Source organism: Ambystoma mexicanum, chromosome 12 (genome assembly GCF_040938575.1).
Source record: "Ambystoma mexicanum isolate Mex_15411 chromosome 12, UKY_AmexF1_1, whole genome shotgun sequence".
Classification (NCBI taxonomy): Eukaryota; Metazoa; Chordata; class Amphibia; order Caudata; family Ambystomatidae; genus Ambystoma; species Ambystoma mexicanum.
In genome coordinates this window covers 1,174,509,710-1,174,530,218 of record NC_090936.1, presented here as the reverse complement: position 1 = coordinate 1,174,530,218, position 20,509 = coordinate 1,174,509,710, and the positions used below count along the sequence as shown (strand labels likewise).

General features: G+C 47.4%; 1 protein-coding gene across 6 annotated transcripts in view; it reads left to right on the top strand.

Annotated features, from left to right (window-relative positions):
- Positions 1-18,613, top strand: part of USP44 (ubiquitin specific peptidase 44) — a 567,333-nt gene extending 548,720 nt beyond the window's left edge. For all 6 annotated transcript variants that reach the window (XR_011281915.1, XM_069629819.1, XM_069629821.1 and 3 more), the window contains one exon: positions 16,762-18,613. Coding sequence is in view for 5 of the 6 variants with exons in the window: in XM_069629819.1 (XP_069485920.1) it covers positions 16,762-16,943 (182 nt within the window). In the remaining variant the exon portion in view is untranslated. The remainder of the gene's footprint in view (positions 1-16,761) is intronic.
- Positions 18,614-20,509: the final 1,896 nt, after the last annotated feature.

Sequence of the window (20,509 nt, the reverse complement as noted above, 5' to 3'; positions counted from 1 at the left end):
TTGGCCAAAGCCAATGGGGTCAAAAGGGGCATTCTAATGAAAAAGTCTGCTAGGAGTGCAACGTAAAAATAGACGTTAGGGTGAGGAAACTGGATGAATTCATACTAAGAAAGGTGGGGGGGGGGGGTAGGCACATATATTTCTCCAGCATTGGATCTTTCATACGTTCACATCGTCAGACTGGTAATCCTGGGTATATGAAAATGTTTTCCTTTCGGAAAAAAGCTACAGCCATAGAGCCTGTGTAGCCTTTCACTTGTCGAGTCCTTTTAGGCCCCAACCAATGAGATGGCAGGGCTTAGGCTCCTCCCCAGTCAGCCATCTTAAGATCTTTCACTGTCTTACTGAACAGGGGAATCCTCTTCAACTCTCTGGGCTACTTCTATTTTTATTCAAACTAATCCTAGACATTTATGTCATACTTAAAGCTTTTCTAGCTTCCACATCACTTGGGCTTCCTGGCTTAATCTCTTGGGCTCAGGTTTTCACCTTTTTAATACCTAAAAAGTCGTGTTCTTAGGCTGCCTACTTTCACCTCATGGCTGATACTGAAGTACAGACTGAGGAGAAGACCTCACTTTTCAGGGACTGCTCCAAGTGTGGTGAAAGGATCATCTTCATCAGAGATCCCCACAAACGGCATCTATTGCCTTTACTCACATGACATAGTCATGTAAAATGTCAGAATTTTTCCGAGAAGAGACTGGAGGACAGATCTAGGAGGCGATTACTTCACCTGCAGAGCAGACAAGACGTCATCTGATAAAGTAGCCAGAAAAAAAACGGCGCCCTCAAGGCAGTGGAAAGAGCAGACTCTCTGCCACCAAAGGGCAACAAGAGGAGTGGGGAAATACTCAAACAGGAGTCCCTAAAGGTCTGCTGTCTAAAGGAACTCATGGTGGCAACAGTAAAGACAGACACAAGTGATCACATGTCAAGGGTTTTTATTAAACTGTATAAATGTGTGGGAAAACACCTAACCTAAACTTAAATCTAAGATGGGAGCAAGCGACAACTATCAAATATATGTTACAAAATAATGTTCGATAATGTTCACCAGAAAAGCAAAGTGTTCACAAAATGAGAATTCTGGGTGGTTTTAGCACGGGGCAAGACGGGACTCCTGAGCACAACACACTCTGGGTTTCTCCAGCACAAGATAAGTTATTTTCCATGATTATCCAGACCTTCTGTGGCCAAGTCTTTCATGCAAAGTCCCTTGCCTCCAAGGGCCTGATGTGTCGACGATAACGAAACAAAAGTTCCTTTCCGTATTTTACGTTGGGTGATGACTCTTCACCCCTGGATCCCTCTCAACCATGCTACGATACTACTTTAATGTTATCCTACCTCAGTCGGTTTCACTACGGCCAGATACACCGTTCACTTTGCTTTATCACAATGCAGGATTCACCTCCCTTAGCTTTCCTCTTGACTGTCAGACTTACTCTACCCTTGTATGCTCACTTTGACCTCTTGCGTCGGGCTCTCCTCGAGCCTCCCTGTATTTGTAGTTTCAACAAAGGGGCCAGAGTCTTTCGAATGAGCGCCTACATGGCGCCGGACCACTCTGCAGCTGGTCTTTGCCTGTGCTTTAAAAGTTCAGTAACACACAAGTTCTTTGTAGATAGGTTCTTTCAGTTCATATCATGTTGCCGTTTGCAACTTTCGCTCAACACAGTCCGGTTTACTAACGGTTCTCCCTCCTACTCACCAGATGTGCTGAACTCCTTGCCGTTTCGTGTCTCTGGAGTCTAGGACAGTAGCAAGTGTCCATGCCTTGGTTTTCAGTGTGGGAGGGGCCCGTCACTGTTGGCATCTGTTGCACCACAAACAAGCTGTAGTTCGTGGTCTTATGATTCTTTTCACTGAGGCATTGGGGGTTTGGGTCATGGCACCTGTTGCTCCGGCGGCAGCACCTCCTCTGCCTCGCGGGCCTCTTCCGGCTCTTCCGGCTCTGCCTCCCTTGTCACCGATGGACAAGTCCTCAGCAGAGCGCAATGTCAATCTGACACCTGTCGCATCACAGTTGGGGGACCCGGATGCTTTAGCCGACCCCTTGGCAGATCAGGATAGTGAAGACCAGCCCCGCTCAGAGCACTTCAGGACCGGGTACTAGACATGTCACTCCTGGACATACCAGTGCCTGAGGCACCTGCTCCGCAGGAAGGGGTGCTATTGGGGGGCGCTAATCTAGTTTCCACAGGATCCCACTGGCCTGTTCCTCCAGAGGGACGTCCTGACAGAAGCCTGCAAGGTCTGGGATAAGCCCCACACTGGGCTACACAAATAAAAGAATTGACGGCCGTTATAGGCTTCACACCTCCGAGGGAGTAGCCTTGGCGTCATGTCCGGTTCCGTCCTCGATGGTGGTAGCGGCCAACACTCTGCCATCTAAGCCGGCTGCTGTGACTTCCGCAGCTGTGGCCCAGCTTCTGGCCAAGGAGAACAAATTGCTCAATTCCTTAGGCAAGAAGATTCTTGCTAAGTCAGCGCTGCAGTTGCATCAGGCTAACTGAGCTCATTTTGGCAGTAGCAAATATGAAACTGGAGAGATCTGGCTGACTTCCAAGAGTTCATTCTGGCAGGCAAATTGGAAGACTTCATGGGCGGTCCGTCAGACGCCAAGATGTTGGCGCAGGATATGCTGGAGGCTGCTGCGCACCATGTCGACACTTCGGCTCAAGGCCTCATGCTGGGGGTGAACCACTCTTGTCAAGCTTGGCTTCATGCAACCAAGTTTTCAAAGGAGGTCCAAGATAAAGTTCTGGACCTGCCTTTTTGAGGGCAAAGAGCTGTTTCTTTCTTCGACGGATGAGGAGCTCACCAAGGCCAGCACGCAAACTGCCAAGTCTCTATCGGTGCTAGTGAAGGCCCCAGTCAACACTCAGATCTGGCTTCTAGCCTCAGTCCTCCTCAGGCTTCAGGGGGTTCCAAGACCGGAGGTCTCGAAAGTCTGACCTGCCGAGAGCACTCCCATCGAGACAGCAACGAGGTTGGTTTTTTTCTCTGTCTTCAGCCTCTTCTTCAGGGACAGGTGTTCTCTCTGCCGAAAAGTCTGCAAAATGATATTTTTTGGCGCTCGCATGAGACTCCGGTGGGAGGATGAATCTCGTCTCATCTGGAGGCGTGGCAAACCGTCACCGACGACTGGTGGGTTTTATCATCGCTCGGGTGGGCTTCCGCTTGCCCCTCCCCCGTACGCCACCCTTCACTCCTCCCTCTCTCAAGGCTGAGGCCCAGAAACTTCTAGATCTCAGAGCGATAGAACCCGTTCCCCTAGGGGAACGAGGGGAGGGCTTCTACTATAGTCTGTTCATGGTGCCCAAACCCACTCAACCAGGCTGGCTTGCGCACCATTCTAGACCTTTCTCAGTTCAACCTTTCTCTTCCCCAAGAGAAATTTAAGATTACGCCCTGCCAAATAAAGTACTCTCTTCAGAAGGGCGACTGGCTCAGCGTTGTGGACCTTCAGGATGCTTATATGAATATCCTGATTTGGAGGCCGCATCGGAAATATCTGCGGTTCTCTCTGGGAGAGGAGAACCATCAGTTTCGAGTGCTCCCTTTTGGTCTCAGCTCTGCGCCTCGTGTCTTCACAAAGATGTCGGTCATTGCGGCTTTTTTAAGCCTATAGGGTATTCATGTGTATCCATATTTGGACAACCGGCTTCTGCGCAGTCCTTGCCCAGTGAAAGCCACGAGCAATCTTCAGTCTCTCCTTCAGCTCCTGTTCTGTCTTGGGCTGTCAGTGAACTGGCGTAAATACTCCATGATGATCTCTCAGGACCTGATATTCCTGGGTTTCCGTTGGAACACAATCGACTGCAGAGTGTACTGGACTGTGGACAGGATGGCGGATCTGTGAACCACGTGTCGGGTCTTCATTCAGTCGGAAAACATGTCCGCTTGGTGGTTCCAGAGGCTTCTGGGCCTCATGGCCTTGTGCATGCTTGCTCTCTCTGGCACGTCTCAAGATGCGACTTACACAGTTGGCTCTTCAGAGCTCCTGGCTCCAGTTGGTGGACCCGGACACAAAAATGATCCCGGTTCCACCCTACAGGAGGATGTATCTCCCTTGGTGGTCGTCTTCCAGCAATCCGTCAGTGGCTGCGCCCTTTCAGGCCCTTCCCTCAGGTGACCATTACGACTGACTCCTCCCTTATCGGGTGGGGCACGACGATGGATCGACTTCAGGTTTTGCGACCTGTGGTCGCCGCAGGACAGACCATTTCACATAAATTATCTGGAACTTTTGGCGATTTTCCTGGCGCTCAAATCTTTCAAGCAAGGCACTGTGAACAAGGTTGTCCGCATCCGCACGGACAATGCGGTATCCATGTTCTACGTCAACAAGCAGGGGGGGTACCAGGTCACCTACCTTTTGTAGATCTAGCCGTTCAGATTTGGTGTTTGGCTGTTGGTGGTACACATTCTGGGCCAGCTGAATGTAACGGCAGACTCTCTCAGCTGGCGAGCGGTGGTCAGCTACGAGTGGGAGCTGAACACAGAGATTCTCTCCGGACTTTTTCACCTTTGAGGCACTCCAGAAGTGGACCTCTTGGCGACGTCATTGAACAAGAAACTTCCTCTTTATGCTTCCAGGAACGGGCTTGGAGCTTTTTCCCTGAAGGTGCTCTCGAGATTCCGTGGCACAACATGAGGGCTTATGCCTTCCCGCCTCTTCCTCTGATTCACTGGGCGCTATGCAAGCTCAGAAACATGTTGAATTGCACTCTCCTGTTCGCAACCATATTCTGGTGTTCGGAGCTTCATCTGTCAGTCTGCTCACCGATCAAGCTTCCGCTGATTCCCAACCTGCTTCAGAGCGATCAGCAGATGTGGCACCCCTCCCCAAAATCATTCAGCTTGGCGGCCTGGTGCCAGAGTTAAAATCTTTAGAGTTTTAAATAGATCCACTGATAATATGCGTATTATCCAAGCGGCTAGAAAACCTTCGACCAGGTCTCAGTATAGGAGCAAATGGCTCAGTTTTTGTCACTGGGGTTTAGCTTAAAGGCTGGACCCCAGAGAAGCTTGTCATCGATACGGTCCTGTCTTTCATTTCTCATCTGGCAGCTTCGGGCATGCATGTCTTGTCCTGTAGGACTTACTTGTCGGCTATTGCCGCTTCCCTGTCATTAAAAGGCATTTTGCAGGTCTTTTGCATCTATATCCACCTGTGTGTAACCCACATCCCAGGTGGGATCTGAATGTGGTCCTTGCTGCTCTGTCATAAACCTGGCAGACTTGAAATTATTTCATGGAAAATGGCCTTTCTGATTGTGGTGACTTCGGCAAGGCGTGTAAGCGAACTTCAGGCCTTGTCGGTAGAGCACCCATTCCTCACCTTTCATTAGGATAAGGTTGTCCTCCGGACCAATCCTCCTTTCCTTCCGAAGGTGGTATCCGATTTTCATCTGAACCAGTCTATTTCCTTGCCTGTCTTCTTCCCAGAACCGGCTTCTGATGCCGAGATGCTTCTACATAATTTGGATGTAAGGCGAGCGCTTAGGTTTTATTTGAACAGAACATTTCATCTTCGGAGCTCAACCCAGCTCTTGGTGACCTTCGGAGACCCGAAAGGAAAGTCGGCCTCGAAAGCAACTATCACCCGATGGATTGCTTTCTGTATCTCTGAGGCTTATGCCGTTCAGGTCTTTCAGTCTCCGAGGGGGATTCATGCCCATCTTGTGCGGGGCAAGGCAGCTGCCATTGCCTTCCAAGAATATGTTCCCTGGGAAACCATTGCCAAAGCAGCTACATGGGCTTCCCCATCAGCTTTTGTGAAACATTACTGCCTTGATCTGAGCTCCAGGGCCAATGCTCAGTCCGGGCAGGCTGTTCTTAGAAACCTCTTTCAATAAAGGAGTTCCATCCACCCGTTCTTCTGTAAGAAGTGCTTGGTAATCTCCCGAAAGTATGGAGGAAAGGGGACGGGATGTAGGAGTATAATAAAGTTACTCACCATAGTGTCTACCTTCCTACTAGTCCATAGTCCCCTTTCCCCCATACGCCCGCCGTCCCCTCTAATAAGTATCTGCTATTATTGCTTAAATGGTCTCGGACCTTGCGATAGAAAAGGACTGGAGGGCGATGCGTGGGGTGGAGCTAATGAGGGCGGGTTACGGCTGCGTGCGGTACCCCGCGTAAAAAGACACACTTTCAATTTGATGCTTTTTTACAAAAGTGCTCCGGTCCCATCCCACAGGATGGAATGTCCCTTTAAAAAGAAAATAAAGTATGGAGCAAAGGGGACTATGTACTAGGAGTAAGGTAGTCACTACGGTGAGTAATTTTATTATATGCTCTGGGGAAAAGAATGACCACTGCTGCGGCTTACTCCACGCACATAGCCAATAATACCACCCTATTGGCTATTTATTCAGATGTCCAGTGGAACCTACTGAAAAAGGGTCTGCAGGAGGTTGCAGAACCAGTGCGCACCCGCCTACTTGCAATCGTAACAGAGGGCGAACAAGTTCATCACACCATTCTCAAGAATACCTTGGATGCTGCTGAAACAGCTGGTCGCTCCCTGGCACAAGGTACCCCGTTAAAGTGCCATGCCTGGCTGAGAAATTGCGGGTTTAAACCCGTGCCTCTGGCATCGTTGATTAACAAACTTGTGTAAGATTGTTTGGAAAAGCGGTGGACGAGGCACTGTAGACAGTCAAAAAGGAACATGAGACCCTGCAGTCTTTGAACCAAATTGCCCAAAGACCTTTTCAAAGAGGGGGAAGTTCTCGCTGCTCCTTTCACGGCCAATCCTATCAACGTTTTCCCCTCCCCCCATAATCGGTGTGGCTCAGGGAACAACTGGTCTTCAGGACAAGGTTCTGACACCCCCACTACTTACCCTCCCAGAGGACAACATCTGGGGAAGGGGTCACAACGCCACCCCTAGAGGCTCCCCGGCCTTTGGTCAAAAATGACTAGTCTGGGGTAGCCTCCCATGCCTCCCCGGTCGGGGTTGATTAACATCTTTCCTGCATGCATGGGAAGGGATCACATCGGACCATTGGGTGCTCAGGACAGTCACCCACGGATACTGTAGAGTTCAGCCGGCCTCCTCGGTACAGACCCCCAAGATCCAGGCGCCTGACACCGGAACACCTCGAGATCCTGCTACAAGAGGTCAAGATCCTGCAGGAAAAGTGCACCATCGAAGTCATCCCCGTTCTACAGGTAAACCAGGGTATTTATTCAGTGTACGTACTTGTACCCAAAAAGGATCTAACCATGCGCTCTGTGCTAGGCTTGCACCCAGCGAACAAGTTTGTCAAACACCAAAGTTTCATATGGTGACGCTGAAAGAAGTAATTAATCTTCTCATGAAGGGATTGCATGGCAACATTAGACATGAAAGATGCATATTTTCATATTTCAATGTTGCCGGCACACAAACTCCCTAAGGTTCATGATAGAGTTCAAGGTCCTTCCCTTCAGCATTGCTTCAGCCCCAGGGGTATTTACGAAGGTACTTACAGTTGCAGCGGCTTACTTGCAATCCATCCCAGTTTATCCTTACCTCGACGACGGGCTCATAACAGGGGACTCCTACGAAACATGCTAGCAAATAATCAAAGGACGGTCGACCTTTTATTCAGTCTGGGATTCTCCATAAACTAGAAGAAATCCAGTTTCAACCCCAGTCATGTCAAGCAGTTTCTAGGGGGCTCTTATTCAGACAGAAGACTAGCTTGTCTTCCCCTCCAACGAGAGGGTTCAAAACATGCAGTTTCAAATCCCTCAGTATGTAGCCAGTCGCGAGGTGACTGTACGCAAGGCCATGCGACTGCTAGGTATGATGGCGTCCTGCATTTACTTGGTTCCTCCCGTGCTTTAGCCACTCTTGCATGGAGCACATGCGCAAAACAGCCAATGGTGTCAGTCCAGCGGACTATGGGACGATCTAGTGGTTGTCTCGGTAGCCCTCGTTCTCGCTGAGGTGGTGGTCAAGGGAAAACCTCTTGAAGGGGAAAACTTCACCACCCCCACAGTAGAAGCCACTCTTACAACGGACGCATCCCTCGTAGTGGGGGGGCTCACCTTCAACAGACGGCGGACAGGGCATGGCCCCTAGCGGTAGGTTCCAACACATAAACCTGTTGGAGCTACTAGCGGTGTTGAAAGCACTGAAGGCCTTTCAGACGGAGCTACAGGGAAAGACAGTACTGGTCCTCATGGACAGCACAACAGCCTTGTACTACCTGAACAAGCAGGGGGGGGCACTCATGCTCCAGGGATGTCCAAACTATCTCAGAACATTTGGAAGTGGGCTCTCAAACACAGGATGTTTCTAGTGTCTCAATGCATTCCAGGGGAACTCCATCTTCTGGCAAACGTGCTCAGCTGAGACGTCCCACTGCCCTTAAAGTACGAATGGCAACTACACGAAGTTCTTGTCTCCAGTTTTTAGAGAATGGGGTTTCCCAGAGATCGACTTGTTCGCAACTCAGGAGAACTCGGAATGGCCAGATTACGCCTACAGGTACCCACAGAACCGGTCCAAGGGGAACGGTCTCTGAATAACTTGGTCGGGGAGATTTGTTTACGCTTTTCCCCCAACTCCCCTACATAACAAGATTGTGCGCAAGACGCACCAGGAACCAGTGACAATGATTTTGGTGGCCCCAGAATGGGCACGCCAACCCTGGTTCTCCCATCTGATGGAAATGTCTCTATTTCCTTCAGTGAAGCTGCCTTGCCCTTACAACACGTCTCAGGACAAGTGAAAACGCTCCATCCATGCCCGTAAGCTCTCAACATAGCGGCCTGGCTCCTAAAATCTTAGAGTTTGGGCATCTCCAGCTTCCTCAGAGATGTATGGATATTCTCCGAGGCAAGGAAACAAAACACCAGACAGCGCTACTCCAATAAATGGAAACGCTTTGTCATATGGTGTAATACTAAGGACATCAATGCCATTCAATGTTCCCCTACACATAGTGTTATACCCGACTCGCCTGCTGGACTCGGGTCTTGTATTCAATTCCCTAAAGGTTCACCTAGATGCACTTTCAGCCTACATTACGTCCCAGCAGAATGTGTCTTAGAAGAGCCCAGTGATTAAAGCTTTTATGGAAGGGGTTAAGAGAATGTATCCTCAGATTTCCAACCCAGCTCCCGGATGGGACCTTAATGTGGTGGTAACCAGACTTATGGGGTCTCCCTTTGAACCTATGCACAAGGCAAGTCTAAAATCACTCACAAGACAGCCTTCCTAGTGGCAGTCACTTCCATACGAAGAGTTGGTGAACTACAGGCCCTTTCTATTCCAGACCTTTTGTCACAATTCAGAGATAAGGTAGTTCTGCGCACTCACCCAAGGTTTGTGCCTAAATTCATTTCAAAGTTCCATGCAAACCAGTCTATAGAACTGCCTACATTCTTCCAGAACCCTACCAACGTGGCAGAAAAAAGTCTACACACACTAGATGTGCGCAGTGCAGTCATGTACTATCTGGAAACAACTAAACCAGTTTTTTGTTTCAGTGGCAGCTGGTAGAGAAGGGGACCCGGTTTCCAAATCAGACATCTCTAGGTGGATTGTCCGCTGCATCACTCTGCTACAATCTTGCCAAGAGAGAACTGCCCTTCACGCTTAGAGCACACTCTACTCTGGGCACGGGGGCTTCCATTGCATTCATTGCAAATGTTCCTCTAGAGTCCATTTGCAAAGCGGCAACCTGGAGTTCTGTACACACCTTTACAAAACACTATTGCCTAGACGTTCACTCAAGGTCTGATTCTCAGGTGAGACAAGCAGTACGAAGACATATTTTCACTACTGTTCATTCTCACATCACACCTCCAACTCCGGGTACTGCTCGCTAGTCTATGCACAGCATGTGATTCTAAGCAGATTAACATGCATCAGAAGACATGCATTACTTACCGTAATAACATTTCTGATTGAATCTGCTTAGATTCACATGTGCCCACCCTTCCTTCCCACTTGGATGGATGGATGGATGGATGGAACATAGACGTCTTACTACTTCTCTTTCTTTACTCGCTCACGATAGTCATAAGGCTCCCTCACGGCAGAAAAAATACAATCGGAGGGACCTCGACATGTGAGGATTTCTGGGTACACTACACATCACGTTAGGGCTAGTGTTGCATGCCTATGCCGACGTCCCCTTTCAATCCTCGCAAGACGAGATGCAATACTCTGCGGTTACCACTAGATGTCGGATTATATGCACAGCATGTGAATCTAAGCAGATACAATCATTAGAAATGCTATTACAATAAGTAATGCATGGTTTATAAGGAAGGGGATACCGCATCTTGCCCTCCGGTGTCACGTTTCCACTCCCCGAAGACCCTTCATCCAGTTGATCCTCCCCCACTGATCCACCCCCAGCAACTGTATCCAATAACTATAGCCGTGTCCTGGCCACCTGGATGACAGATCTCCAGGGACTAGCGGGTGAGACACCTTTGGGTTTCTCACAGCTGGAAGGAACTACACAAAGGTAAAGGTTTGTCCACTTTTTCTCTGTGGGTGAACGGCCATCCACGATTAAACTAGTCTCCCCGTCCACTAAAACTGTCCCGTTGACGGATAAACTGTCGTCCACCGTCAAACCAACCACTTAGTCGACGAAAGAATCGTCGACAAAGCACCTGTCCACAAAGGACACTAGTGAAAAGCACGTGTTGGTGAAGACCACCTCGTCGATGACTCACTCGTTGACGTCCAAACAGTTGGCAACGAAGGGACCCATCCTAGTCGACAAAGGAATACTCAACGTGCTCCCAAAACCAGAGCAAAACGTCAGTCTATTTTAATACCACCAGACATCATTGGTGAGCCTTTTGCACAGCCATGGGAAGTTTTAAGCATTCAAAAAGCACAACTAGAGGGTTTTGAAGGCACGTCCCCTATAACTGAAATGAATTAACTGCCTGACATCTTGCAGGAAGAGTTTTCAGAGAGGGGAAGCAACTGCTCGTTCAACCTAAAGAGAACAGTCCACACTGGCAACCGATAATAGAAGACATGGCAGACCCTTTTGACACTACTCTAATGCAATTGATGCGCAGAATTATGTAAGAGTTCCAGAGGAGGCAAAGGGCAAGGCTCCTTGTCACCCAGCAATTCCTGTAAGCCGGCCCATGCAAAGCACAACACCAGTGCAATGCACTGGAAGCAAGTCTCCTAGAGATCATACCCCCACACAACTCACCGCCGCCTCAGCAATCTTCATCAGTTGGCAGCCAGCAAGGGCAACGCTCTCACTATGGTGGGTCACCCAGGCCTCAAAAAAGACTCCATCTCCTCCAAGGCTTCACCTCCAAGAACCAGAGCGCACAATGCGCTCTGAATTGCTACAGCTTCTGCATGGCTTGGCGACATCGCAGACCACGCCGGGGAACCTGGTGACAATTTTAAGGAGTTTTCCGACCCCCATGACGAGCCTGAAGAAGGGGAACTGCCTCAGGACGCTCCAGACAGACGATTGGGATTCTAATGTGGTAGGACGCGTTTCACTGTACCTCAATCATTGGTACACCCTAACATTGGACAAATGGGTGCTTCAGTTAGTAAAAGGGGGACATACCGAGAAAAAATATACTCTGGCTGCAACAACTAAGGGCAGAAGTCGCCAAACGTTTACTGAAGGCCGCCTTAGAGTGGGTACTACCTCTACAACAGGAGAAAGGATTTGACTCGCACTCTTTTCTAATAAGGAAGAAAAATGGCCAGTGGCGCCCAATGCTAGATCTACAGGCCCTCAAGTTTGTTTATCTGAAATTCAAGATGACCTCCCTTCAACTTGTCCTTCCATGGCTCAAAAAGGGTGATTTCTCACTACCCTAGACTTGAGTCCCCATTCATCCCACAAACAGTACCTTCGGTTCACTGTCGGCCATTTCCAGTTCAAGGTGTACTTCCTTTCGGGCTGAAGTCCGCACTAAGTGCGTTTACGAAAATGCCTGACCCCAGGGGGCACTCACCTCAGACGTTCCGGGGGTACAGGTTTTTCCATACCTAGACTGGCTAGTGAAAGAAAGCTCCCTGGGAACTGCGTCAGAAGCAGTGGGAAGAACCCTGCTTGTAGACCTAGGGTTCTCGATCAACAAGGACAAATCTTTGCCCCTACCCGCACAGAGGGCAATCTTTCCAAGAGCAGATCTCGATACTCAAGTTCCCAGGGTTCGCCCCTCCCTGGGCAGAGTGGCGACAGTGCAAAAACCTCATTGCATGTTTCAAAGAGAACAGGCTCCACTGTCATACAAGTCCCTCCTGGGCAAGATGGCCTCCTGTATTATCCTCATAGCAAATTGCAGACTGAAGATGAGACGGCTTCAGGAGGTGCTCGACAGCCAATGGGCTCAACAAAGCAGATCGTGTATGACATTGTGCGCCTCATGCCAAATTTCCACAAGGCCCTCAACTGATGGACCAGGCATGCCAATCTTCTACAGGGTTTACCTGTCCACATCCACTCTACTCTTGAACAAGGAAGGCATCATCGGGCTGGGGCCATCTGAGTGATCTAAAAGCCAACGCGTTGTCACCAGCACCATCACGTCTGCACATAAATGTGCTGGTACTCTGGCTGCTAATGTCCTTCCTACCAGTACGTTCCGGGCAAATGGTGACCGTGCAGATGGACAACACCACGTCGATGCACTACACAAACAGGGTGACATCAAGTCCAATACCCTCTGGCTGGAACTCAAACTGGGCACTACACCACAGAATGCACATGAGGGCAGACCATCACCCCGGCAAGGACAACGTGTTGGTAGACAAACTCAGCCAGCAATTCCTTCAATGGGAAATCAACAACTGTGACCTGGACAAACTATTCCTCGGGTGGGGAAAACCCACGTGAACAAGAAATGCGATCAGTTTGCTTCCAGGTACCTGGGAGACGCGTTCTCCATACAACAGAAGGGAAATTCCTTTACCGGTTCCCTCCGACACCGTTGATCCTGCAGGTGCAACGCAGGATGAACGAGCAACCCTACACAATGATACTGATAGCACCGACGTGGGCATGCCAGATTTGGTACCCTGCACTCCAACTAGCACTGGAGAAGACTATTCATCTCCAGCCTCACCCGCATCTGTTGTCGCAGCACAGGAGCGAACTACTTCACCACAACACAGCCAGCTTATCCCTCGGGGGCTGGCTCCTCGGCAGCGAAAATTACACAACCTCGTTCTAGATGCCGAAAGCTGGGGTATTCTGTGAGCTGCCATGGCTGTCTACCGAACTGGCATATACTAGAAAACTGACAGTTCAACTCCTGATATTTGGAAGCTGGTGCACATACCTCCTTGGCATCTGCGGAACAAATCTTGCGTTCTACATCTAGCAAGGATCAATTTCTTCCTTCAAGGTCCATCTCGGCCATCTCCTCTTATATCACCAGGTCTCAAACACTCCCTGCTTTCACACTTGCGGGCAAGGCCTTAATTAATGGGCTTATGTGCTCTTTTCCCAGGTAAAGGAACGTTGCTTCTGTCTGGAGTCTTAAGTCTTGGCCAGGCTAATGAGAGCGCCCTATGAACCCATTCATTCACAGGTGCGACACAATGTTTTTATCATGGTAAACTGCCCTCTTGGTGGCCATCATCTCAGCCAGGCGCATCAGGGAGCTACAAGCACTGTCCACCGAGCCACGGCTCACCAACTTTCACAGAGACCTCGCCCTAAATTCATTCCAAAGGCCATATCTGAATCCATTTTAGAAGAAAGAATCGTTGTGTCCACCTTCTTTGGCAACCACACAACCGCAGCGGAATAGACGCTACATTCACTGGATATGGCGAGAACACTTCTACATAGGTCGAACAAAGGATTTCAGGACCTCTAAACTACTTTTTGTCTCCTTTGCAGAAACAGCCAAGGGCACGTTGGGTTTCCAGTTGCATTACTCACTGTCACGAAATCAGAAATAACCCTCTACCAGCCATGCCCACGGCGCACTCCACCAGAGCGAGAGCAGCCTCAAGAGCGTTCCAGCCAGTAGTGTCTCTGAAGGACATCTGCTGGGCATACACCGGAGTACTCTCCACATGTTTGCCTGGCATTACTGCTTGGAAGAAGACAGCAGAAGGGAATAAGCGGTAGGACAAGCAGTACTTCAGCACTTACTCACTTTAGGAGCAGCCTTTTGTTCCTTAACTTTGACTCTTGTTTGTTCCCACCGTCCCATTGCCTGTATTTCTCTGGTATCCTTACTTTGTACGCTAGAAGTATGTTACACAAGCTATATATATAGTGCATGCACATACAGGTGCAGCCTTCTGGCTATCAGACATGCTAGATGGTAGTTAACTGCTTGGTATTCTATTCAAGCATGTAAATCTAAGAAAGATCCAATGCTGGAGAAGTTTTAGTTACTTACCTGTAACTGTATTTCTCCATCATTGGTATGTTTCATGGATTCCCAGTGGTCGAAGTGAGCGGGAGCGGTGCTCCTCTACTTTTCTTTAATTACCTTTTACAGCTCCTATACTTTTATTTTAAAAAGAAACCGTTCCAGAATGGTTTCGTTTTAAAATAAGTGTAGGAAGAAGTTGAAACTTGCACTTTCAGTGCACTGCACTGAACATTCCCTTAAACAGCAGGTGCAAGTGTTTGGGTGTTTGTATGGTGCGTGGGAGGGGGGCGTGGTGATGGGGTTTGTGGGGAGCGGGGGTAGGCCAGCAGGGAGCATAGTTCCACTACTTCTTTTCGTACACTTCGACCACTGAGATTCACATGTGCCTGCCCTGCCCTCCTCCCCTGGTGAGTGGCTGCTCCTTCTCCAGTCAGTTACTAGCCTTCACGGTCCAAAATCTGAAGATGGCTGACTGGGGTGAAGCCTAAGCCCTGCCACCTCATTGGTTGGGGCATAAAAGGGCCAAAGTTGGTGGAGGGACTATAGGGCTCTATAGGTGTAGCTTTTTACCCAAAGGAAAACGTTTTTATAGATTCTTTTACTGAGGATTCCAAGTCTGAAAGGGAATATTCAAGCATGTGACTCTATGAAAGATACCATTGCTGGAGAAATACAGTTACAGGTAAGTAACTAAGACTTTATTCTACCTATAAAGCCTCTGCTCATTACTTTTCCTGTATCCCTGATCAGTGTTTATGTATTGACTTGGGTCTGTGTTCTTATACACAACCCCTATCCAGACAGCAGTGTAGTGGAGAGTGGGAATTTCCATACACCATACTGCAAATATGATTAGGAGAGTTACTTTACTAAATGTTCCTTTCCAATGGGATATATTTTTATCAGGCTGCCTGCGTTTGTCCGTTTCCTTTTTCTATACAGTAGGGTTACCTTTTAACGCCATTGGCTGTATATGCTATGGCATCTTTGAAGGACATTTCCTTGCATCTTGAATGTGAGACTTTCTTCTTTTCTGTGTAATGAAGAAAAGATAACTTATGACTGCGACGCTCTTGAATTCGATTTGTTGCCTCGAGTCATGCGCACTGGTGCAGGTGGTATAGATCTTTGCCCTAAACAGAACAAGTGTGGACAATTTACAAAGAATTATTCTTTAAAACCCATGTCGGCTCACCCCAAACCCCCCTCGCCCCCCCCCCCCCCCCCCCCCAGTTTTGATTCTTGCTACTCCTGAATTGCACTGGGTAGGTATGATCGAGTTGTTTGATTTGTATGTGTGTTGCCAATTGAATTATTTAACTATTACATAGTATTGTAATCTTCACTTTCTTAACAATGTTACCATGGCGGATTTGGAAGGTCTTTCTGGTGTTAGTTTTCATATCCAGGGGCAATTGGTCTTGTGAATGGCTGCATCTCAGAGGAAATGTGCAGCAAAAGGAAGATCCAGCGAAGCCTAAACTGTGAAAGACTGGCACAGTGCATGCTTTAGCAAGACCAATTCAACATAACCTTAGAATGACTGTGCTGGAAGGAAACCTGACAAGCGGATCATTGATATGTGGATGAATGTGTACTAGCAGACTGTCACCCTCCTGGTAGCAAGAATCCTTGTTTATTGTTCTGTTGAAGACTTGGATGGATGGACATCAGACAGCCGGTAGATGATGGGTTCTCTAAGGCGATGTGGGTTGAGAATTTCTTATGGCGTTTGACGCAACGCAAAATCAGGCGCTGTTCTGATGGACCAAACATGACCATGTAATGGTCGTATAGATCTTGATACCGCAGCAAACCTTTGGGTTGCACGTTCATTTAGCAGTGAAGGTTCCGGTCTCTGCTCTACTACAGAGAATATCTACAAGTAGGACTGCTCCTTGTCGAGGCATGTGTATAATGACTGCATTCATGACCAAATGTTTCAGGGATGGATGGATGGATGGATGGATGGATGGATGGAGACATGGTTGGAGAGATGCATAATGCGGGAATCTTTTATTCCCTCTTCCCATCAGGCAGTTTGTTGTTTTGGCTTTGCAGCAGCTCTAGCTATGGTACTACACAGTCACCACTATGCTTTGCTTCTTCAAACCTACATTTCTGCATGGGTAGCAAGTTCAGCATTCTGCCAGCTGTACAGGAATTGATGTATTGCATGTAAAAATGTGGCTACTGTAAAGGTCGGTCGATAATGTGTTTCGGTGCTAATCGAGAGGCCATCAGAAAATGTCTAGGTTTGTGCAGAGGACTACTGTGGTTTCCAACAATATGGGCGATCTGTGATTTTCTCTATGTACAGTTGTGACATCAAGAAACCAGCAGTGTGTGTAAAAACAAAAGTGAGAATGTTGCCGTTTAATGAGGAATGCTATCCTTTCCTCCTAGGCTTCTGGGTCCACTGCAACGATTCCAAGCTCAACATATGCACTGTGGAAGAGGTGTGCAAAGTGCAAGCCTACATCTTGTTTTACACGCAGAGAGTTGCTCAAGAAACTGGACATTCGCTAAATGAAATACCATGTCCTGCACCACCGCTGAGTAACTCTGCGCTCATGGAAGTGCATTGAGGCGACAATGTGCTTTTTTATATATGGGAACGGCAAGAGCAGCAAATAACCCAAAGACAATGTACATGTACAGTGGAAATAAACGTCTTCTGAATCCTGTGTACATAGTTTTAAATAGAAGACTCACATAGTGTTGTACCTTCTATCCTGTGAATTAGTGTACATTATGTTTGTACATTTTTGTATTAACAAAGCAAGCACTCTTTTTAAATGGTTAGTACAGATTAACATTTGTATATTAGCAGTAGAAACTTTTAAAAGTACCTAGAGTGCTTCTACCGAGAACCTAACATTTTTTTATTCTTACCTCGGGATATTTTCAGCTGTCCTATTTTGATAAAATATTATAATTGGATAAGAAAAGGTATAAATCATGCAGTTTCACTTGATGTCTATCTTTATATTCAATTCTGGTAACTTGTCACAAACTATCAAGTACATTTTTAGTTCAGGGAGATGAAGCAGTTCAAAGCAGATATTCATAACAGCTGAGGTCTACGATTTACAATTTCCATGGGCTGCCAAGAATCATTTTCATGTTAGAATGTGGCTCTTCCTAGTTTTTACTTTTTTAGACCATTTAGCATTGTGGTTTCTGTAAAAATATTCTTGTTCCACTGTAACATGCACCCTCGAGCACTGGCGGGCCATGGGGATGTGCCAATACTATGAGAACACTGAAACCTGTGTCCCATTAAGAGCCCGGTCCATCATTTCAGTAAGCACCTTCCTGCAACCTGGCAGATCGCATGAAATGGGTGTGCATGTCCAAGCAACTCATCCCCTTTTTAAACGAATACCTATGTAGTACAAAGAGCCCTGTGCAAGTCACTCTTGGAATTGCTTTATAGTGTGTGTTCCCGTTACACTGCATAGCCTCTACAGTCTTGCCATTTTGGGGAAAGAAAGGAAGTCTAGGCTTAGATGTGGGGCATCTTTCAGAAGAATAACCTGAAAATTTCCCAAACAGCTACGCAGATATTGGTAAAGGAGTTGTAGTCCGAGTTGGAGTGTGTGAAATTCCCAGCTGGCTTCTGCTCATCCAACATTGTCCTTTTGATCTCAGGGAATCATTTTGAAGGGTTTCAATGTTCTCATTGGTGGAATGTTTTATAAAAATGTGATGGTTTCTGTCCCGTTTTAAATTTAATCTAGGCAAGCATTTCAGACATCTTATGTTGCGGTCTGGTTGGGCTACGTGCATGGATGTTGTCGAACCCCCAGACACACTGCATAAGGATTGGCAATAGGCTAGAATGAATTTCAGAATGGTGCCAGTTGGGTAATTGGGGCGGCCTTCAAATTAAATCCAAGGTTCAGCTAACCTTCCTTGGGGGTGTTGGCTAGGAGTAAAATGTTTTAAAAGGGAATGGTTATAAGGGACATTAAGGGACAATCTCTCTGAAGGCTAAGCGTGTCTTTCATGCATCAATTCTGTAACTTGCTACATCAGTATTTTTCTGCTTCAAATATCAAACTTTATTCTTTGAGTGAGGAAACAAGAATACTAAATGAAACCATTGCCTTCTGCAAATGGGAAAGCATTGACCTGAAGTATTAACGTGTATCTACAGTCAGACGTTGAATGTGTTTGCCATTACATGAAAACCTATGCAAATTGTTACCTCAGCTGTTGGCTCATACCTCATTAAACAAGTGTATTTTTTGTGTGCTGCTGTGTGGTGTTACTTTTTCATGTTGGGATAGATCATTGAGCGTCTTGTGATGTGTAAAGTTGCTCTGCCTAATGTTGCCCTAAATCAAGCTTCAGTGTGCCTTACAGTAGCCTTTTGAGCTAACTGAGCTACATGGCTGATTTGTAAAGATAATTTGTGTGATGGATATGTACATGCTTTTTAATTGACCTTCCGGTCAGCGGTTTTAGTCCCAATGTCAGTGACTCAGTATGTACTCTTCCCACTCTCGTGGTGTTCCAATGTCAATAGCTCAGTATGGTGTCTTTCTGCAAAGTTGCTGTAGCAAATGCTACAGAGGACAGAAAATCATCCATTATACAAAGCGCATTAATGTTACCTGAGGTGTGGCCCATGTCCTCCCGATCACTCCACCTAGTCCTCAAATTTCCAAGTTGCATCCAGCAAATCTCATTATGCTGGGTCGCCTCCCTCTTCACAAGACTCTGATCTTTAAACCCTCTTGTCTCTGAACGAACCCTATACCAAAGAAGGTGACAAACTACTGCGTTCCTGACTGCTCTGTCCCTCAAGCTGCCGTTTGGATCAGTAAGCCGAGGGAGCAAGATGATAGTCTTGTAATGCCCAATGCTGCTTTCTGGTGTTTTGGTCCCTCCTTGGGCTGGTGGGTGGGGACTGAGTCGTGTGAAAAAAGGTTACTAGCGTAAGGAGGGGTCGCTTAATGTAATCTGGAAATTACCCCAGTTGTGTACCCTCTGATCGCATTCCTCGCATCTTCGAAGAAGTACCTGATCTTTTATGGACATGTATACAGCATTCTGGTGTAAAGTTGCAAGATAGTAGTTTGGTAAGTCACTTGTCCCAGAATGAATGGCAGTAATCATTTGTACAGAGGACGGCTTTTACATTTTTTTTTTTTTTTTTTTTTTTTTTTAAGGCCAAAAGTGAGTAATCACTTGCCAATGGCTAGTGATTGCCCATTTTGTGATCTAGGAAAAGAACCCAATTTTCGAAACGGCTACAACACCTGTATTTTGCCAAATCTCGCTGAAATCTAGAATCATTACCCACTACGAAGGCATTACTGATGTCCCATACATGGCCTGGCTAGCCCACTCCCAAATGTACTTGGTAATATGTTGTGAAAGGGAGATTCCAAGTTGCAACTCTGCAAACCTAACTTGGGGGAACTCCTGCTGCTTCCACCCATGAGGCTGCAGCTCCTAGTGGCACAATCCTGGATAACTTGGAGAAGGGGGGCACCGGACATCTAATGGGATTTAAACATAAGTAACCTGCCTAATCCAACAATTTAAGGTCTCCACTGACTTTGATATCCTCTCATCCTCCTGAAGGAAACTGCCACACAACCTGTAAGATTGATGGGTAGATAAATGAATGCTTCTCTTAACATCCGCGGGATGAAGCATTACATCTTTTGGCCATTTGGCCAAGGGCACAGACAAAGAGAAACCACCTGACTTTAGTGGAAGGAGGAACTGGCCATGGGAAGAAAAATGCACGAACACTAGGGCCTCGGGAATGATTTTACAATGGGGAAGACAACCCAACAAAGCCAAGCACCCAAATCCCCCCCAGGCTCTCTACCAAAGGCACAGCCTCTAGGAAAAGTCTTGATCCTCTCCATTCAGCATCCTGATGAGGGCCTGGCAGCACCCTAATAACAGAGTCCTACCAAAAGAAATTAGATTTAGATGGTGGATTTGAGGAAAGAAAGCCCTTTGGCAGCCTTGCAACCAAAGACTCAAACCTTTAAGGTCCACTACAACCGCCACTTCAAGGGACTTTATATGGGCTGTTTGTCGCCATCTCGAACTTCAGAGCAGCAACATCTACACTTTCATGCAAACCTGACCGTCCACAATTTCAGTCCTGTACTGAAAATCAGTA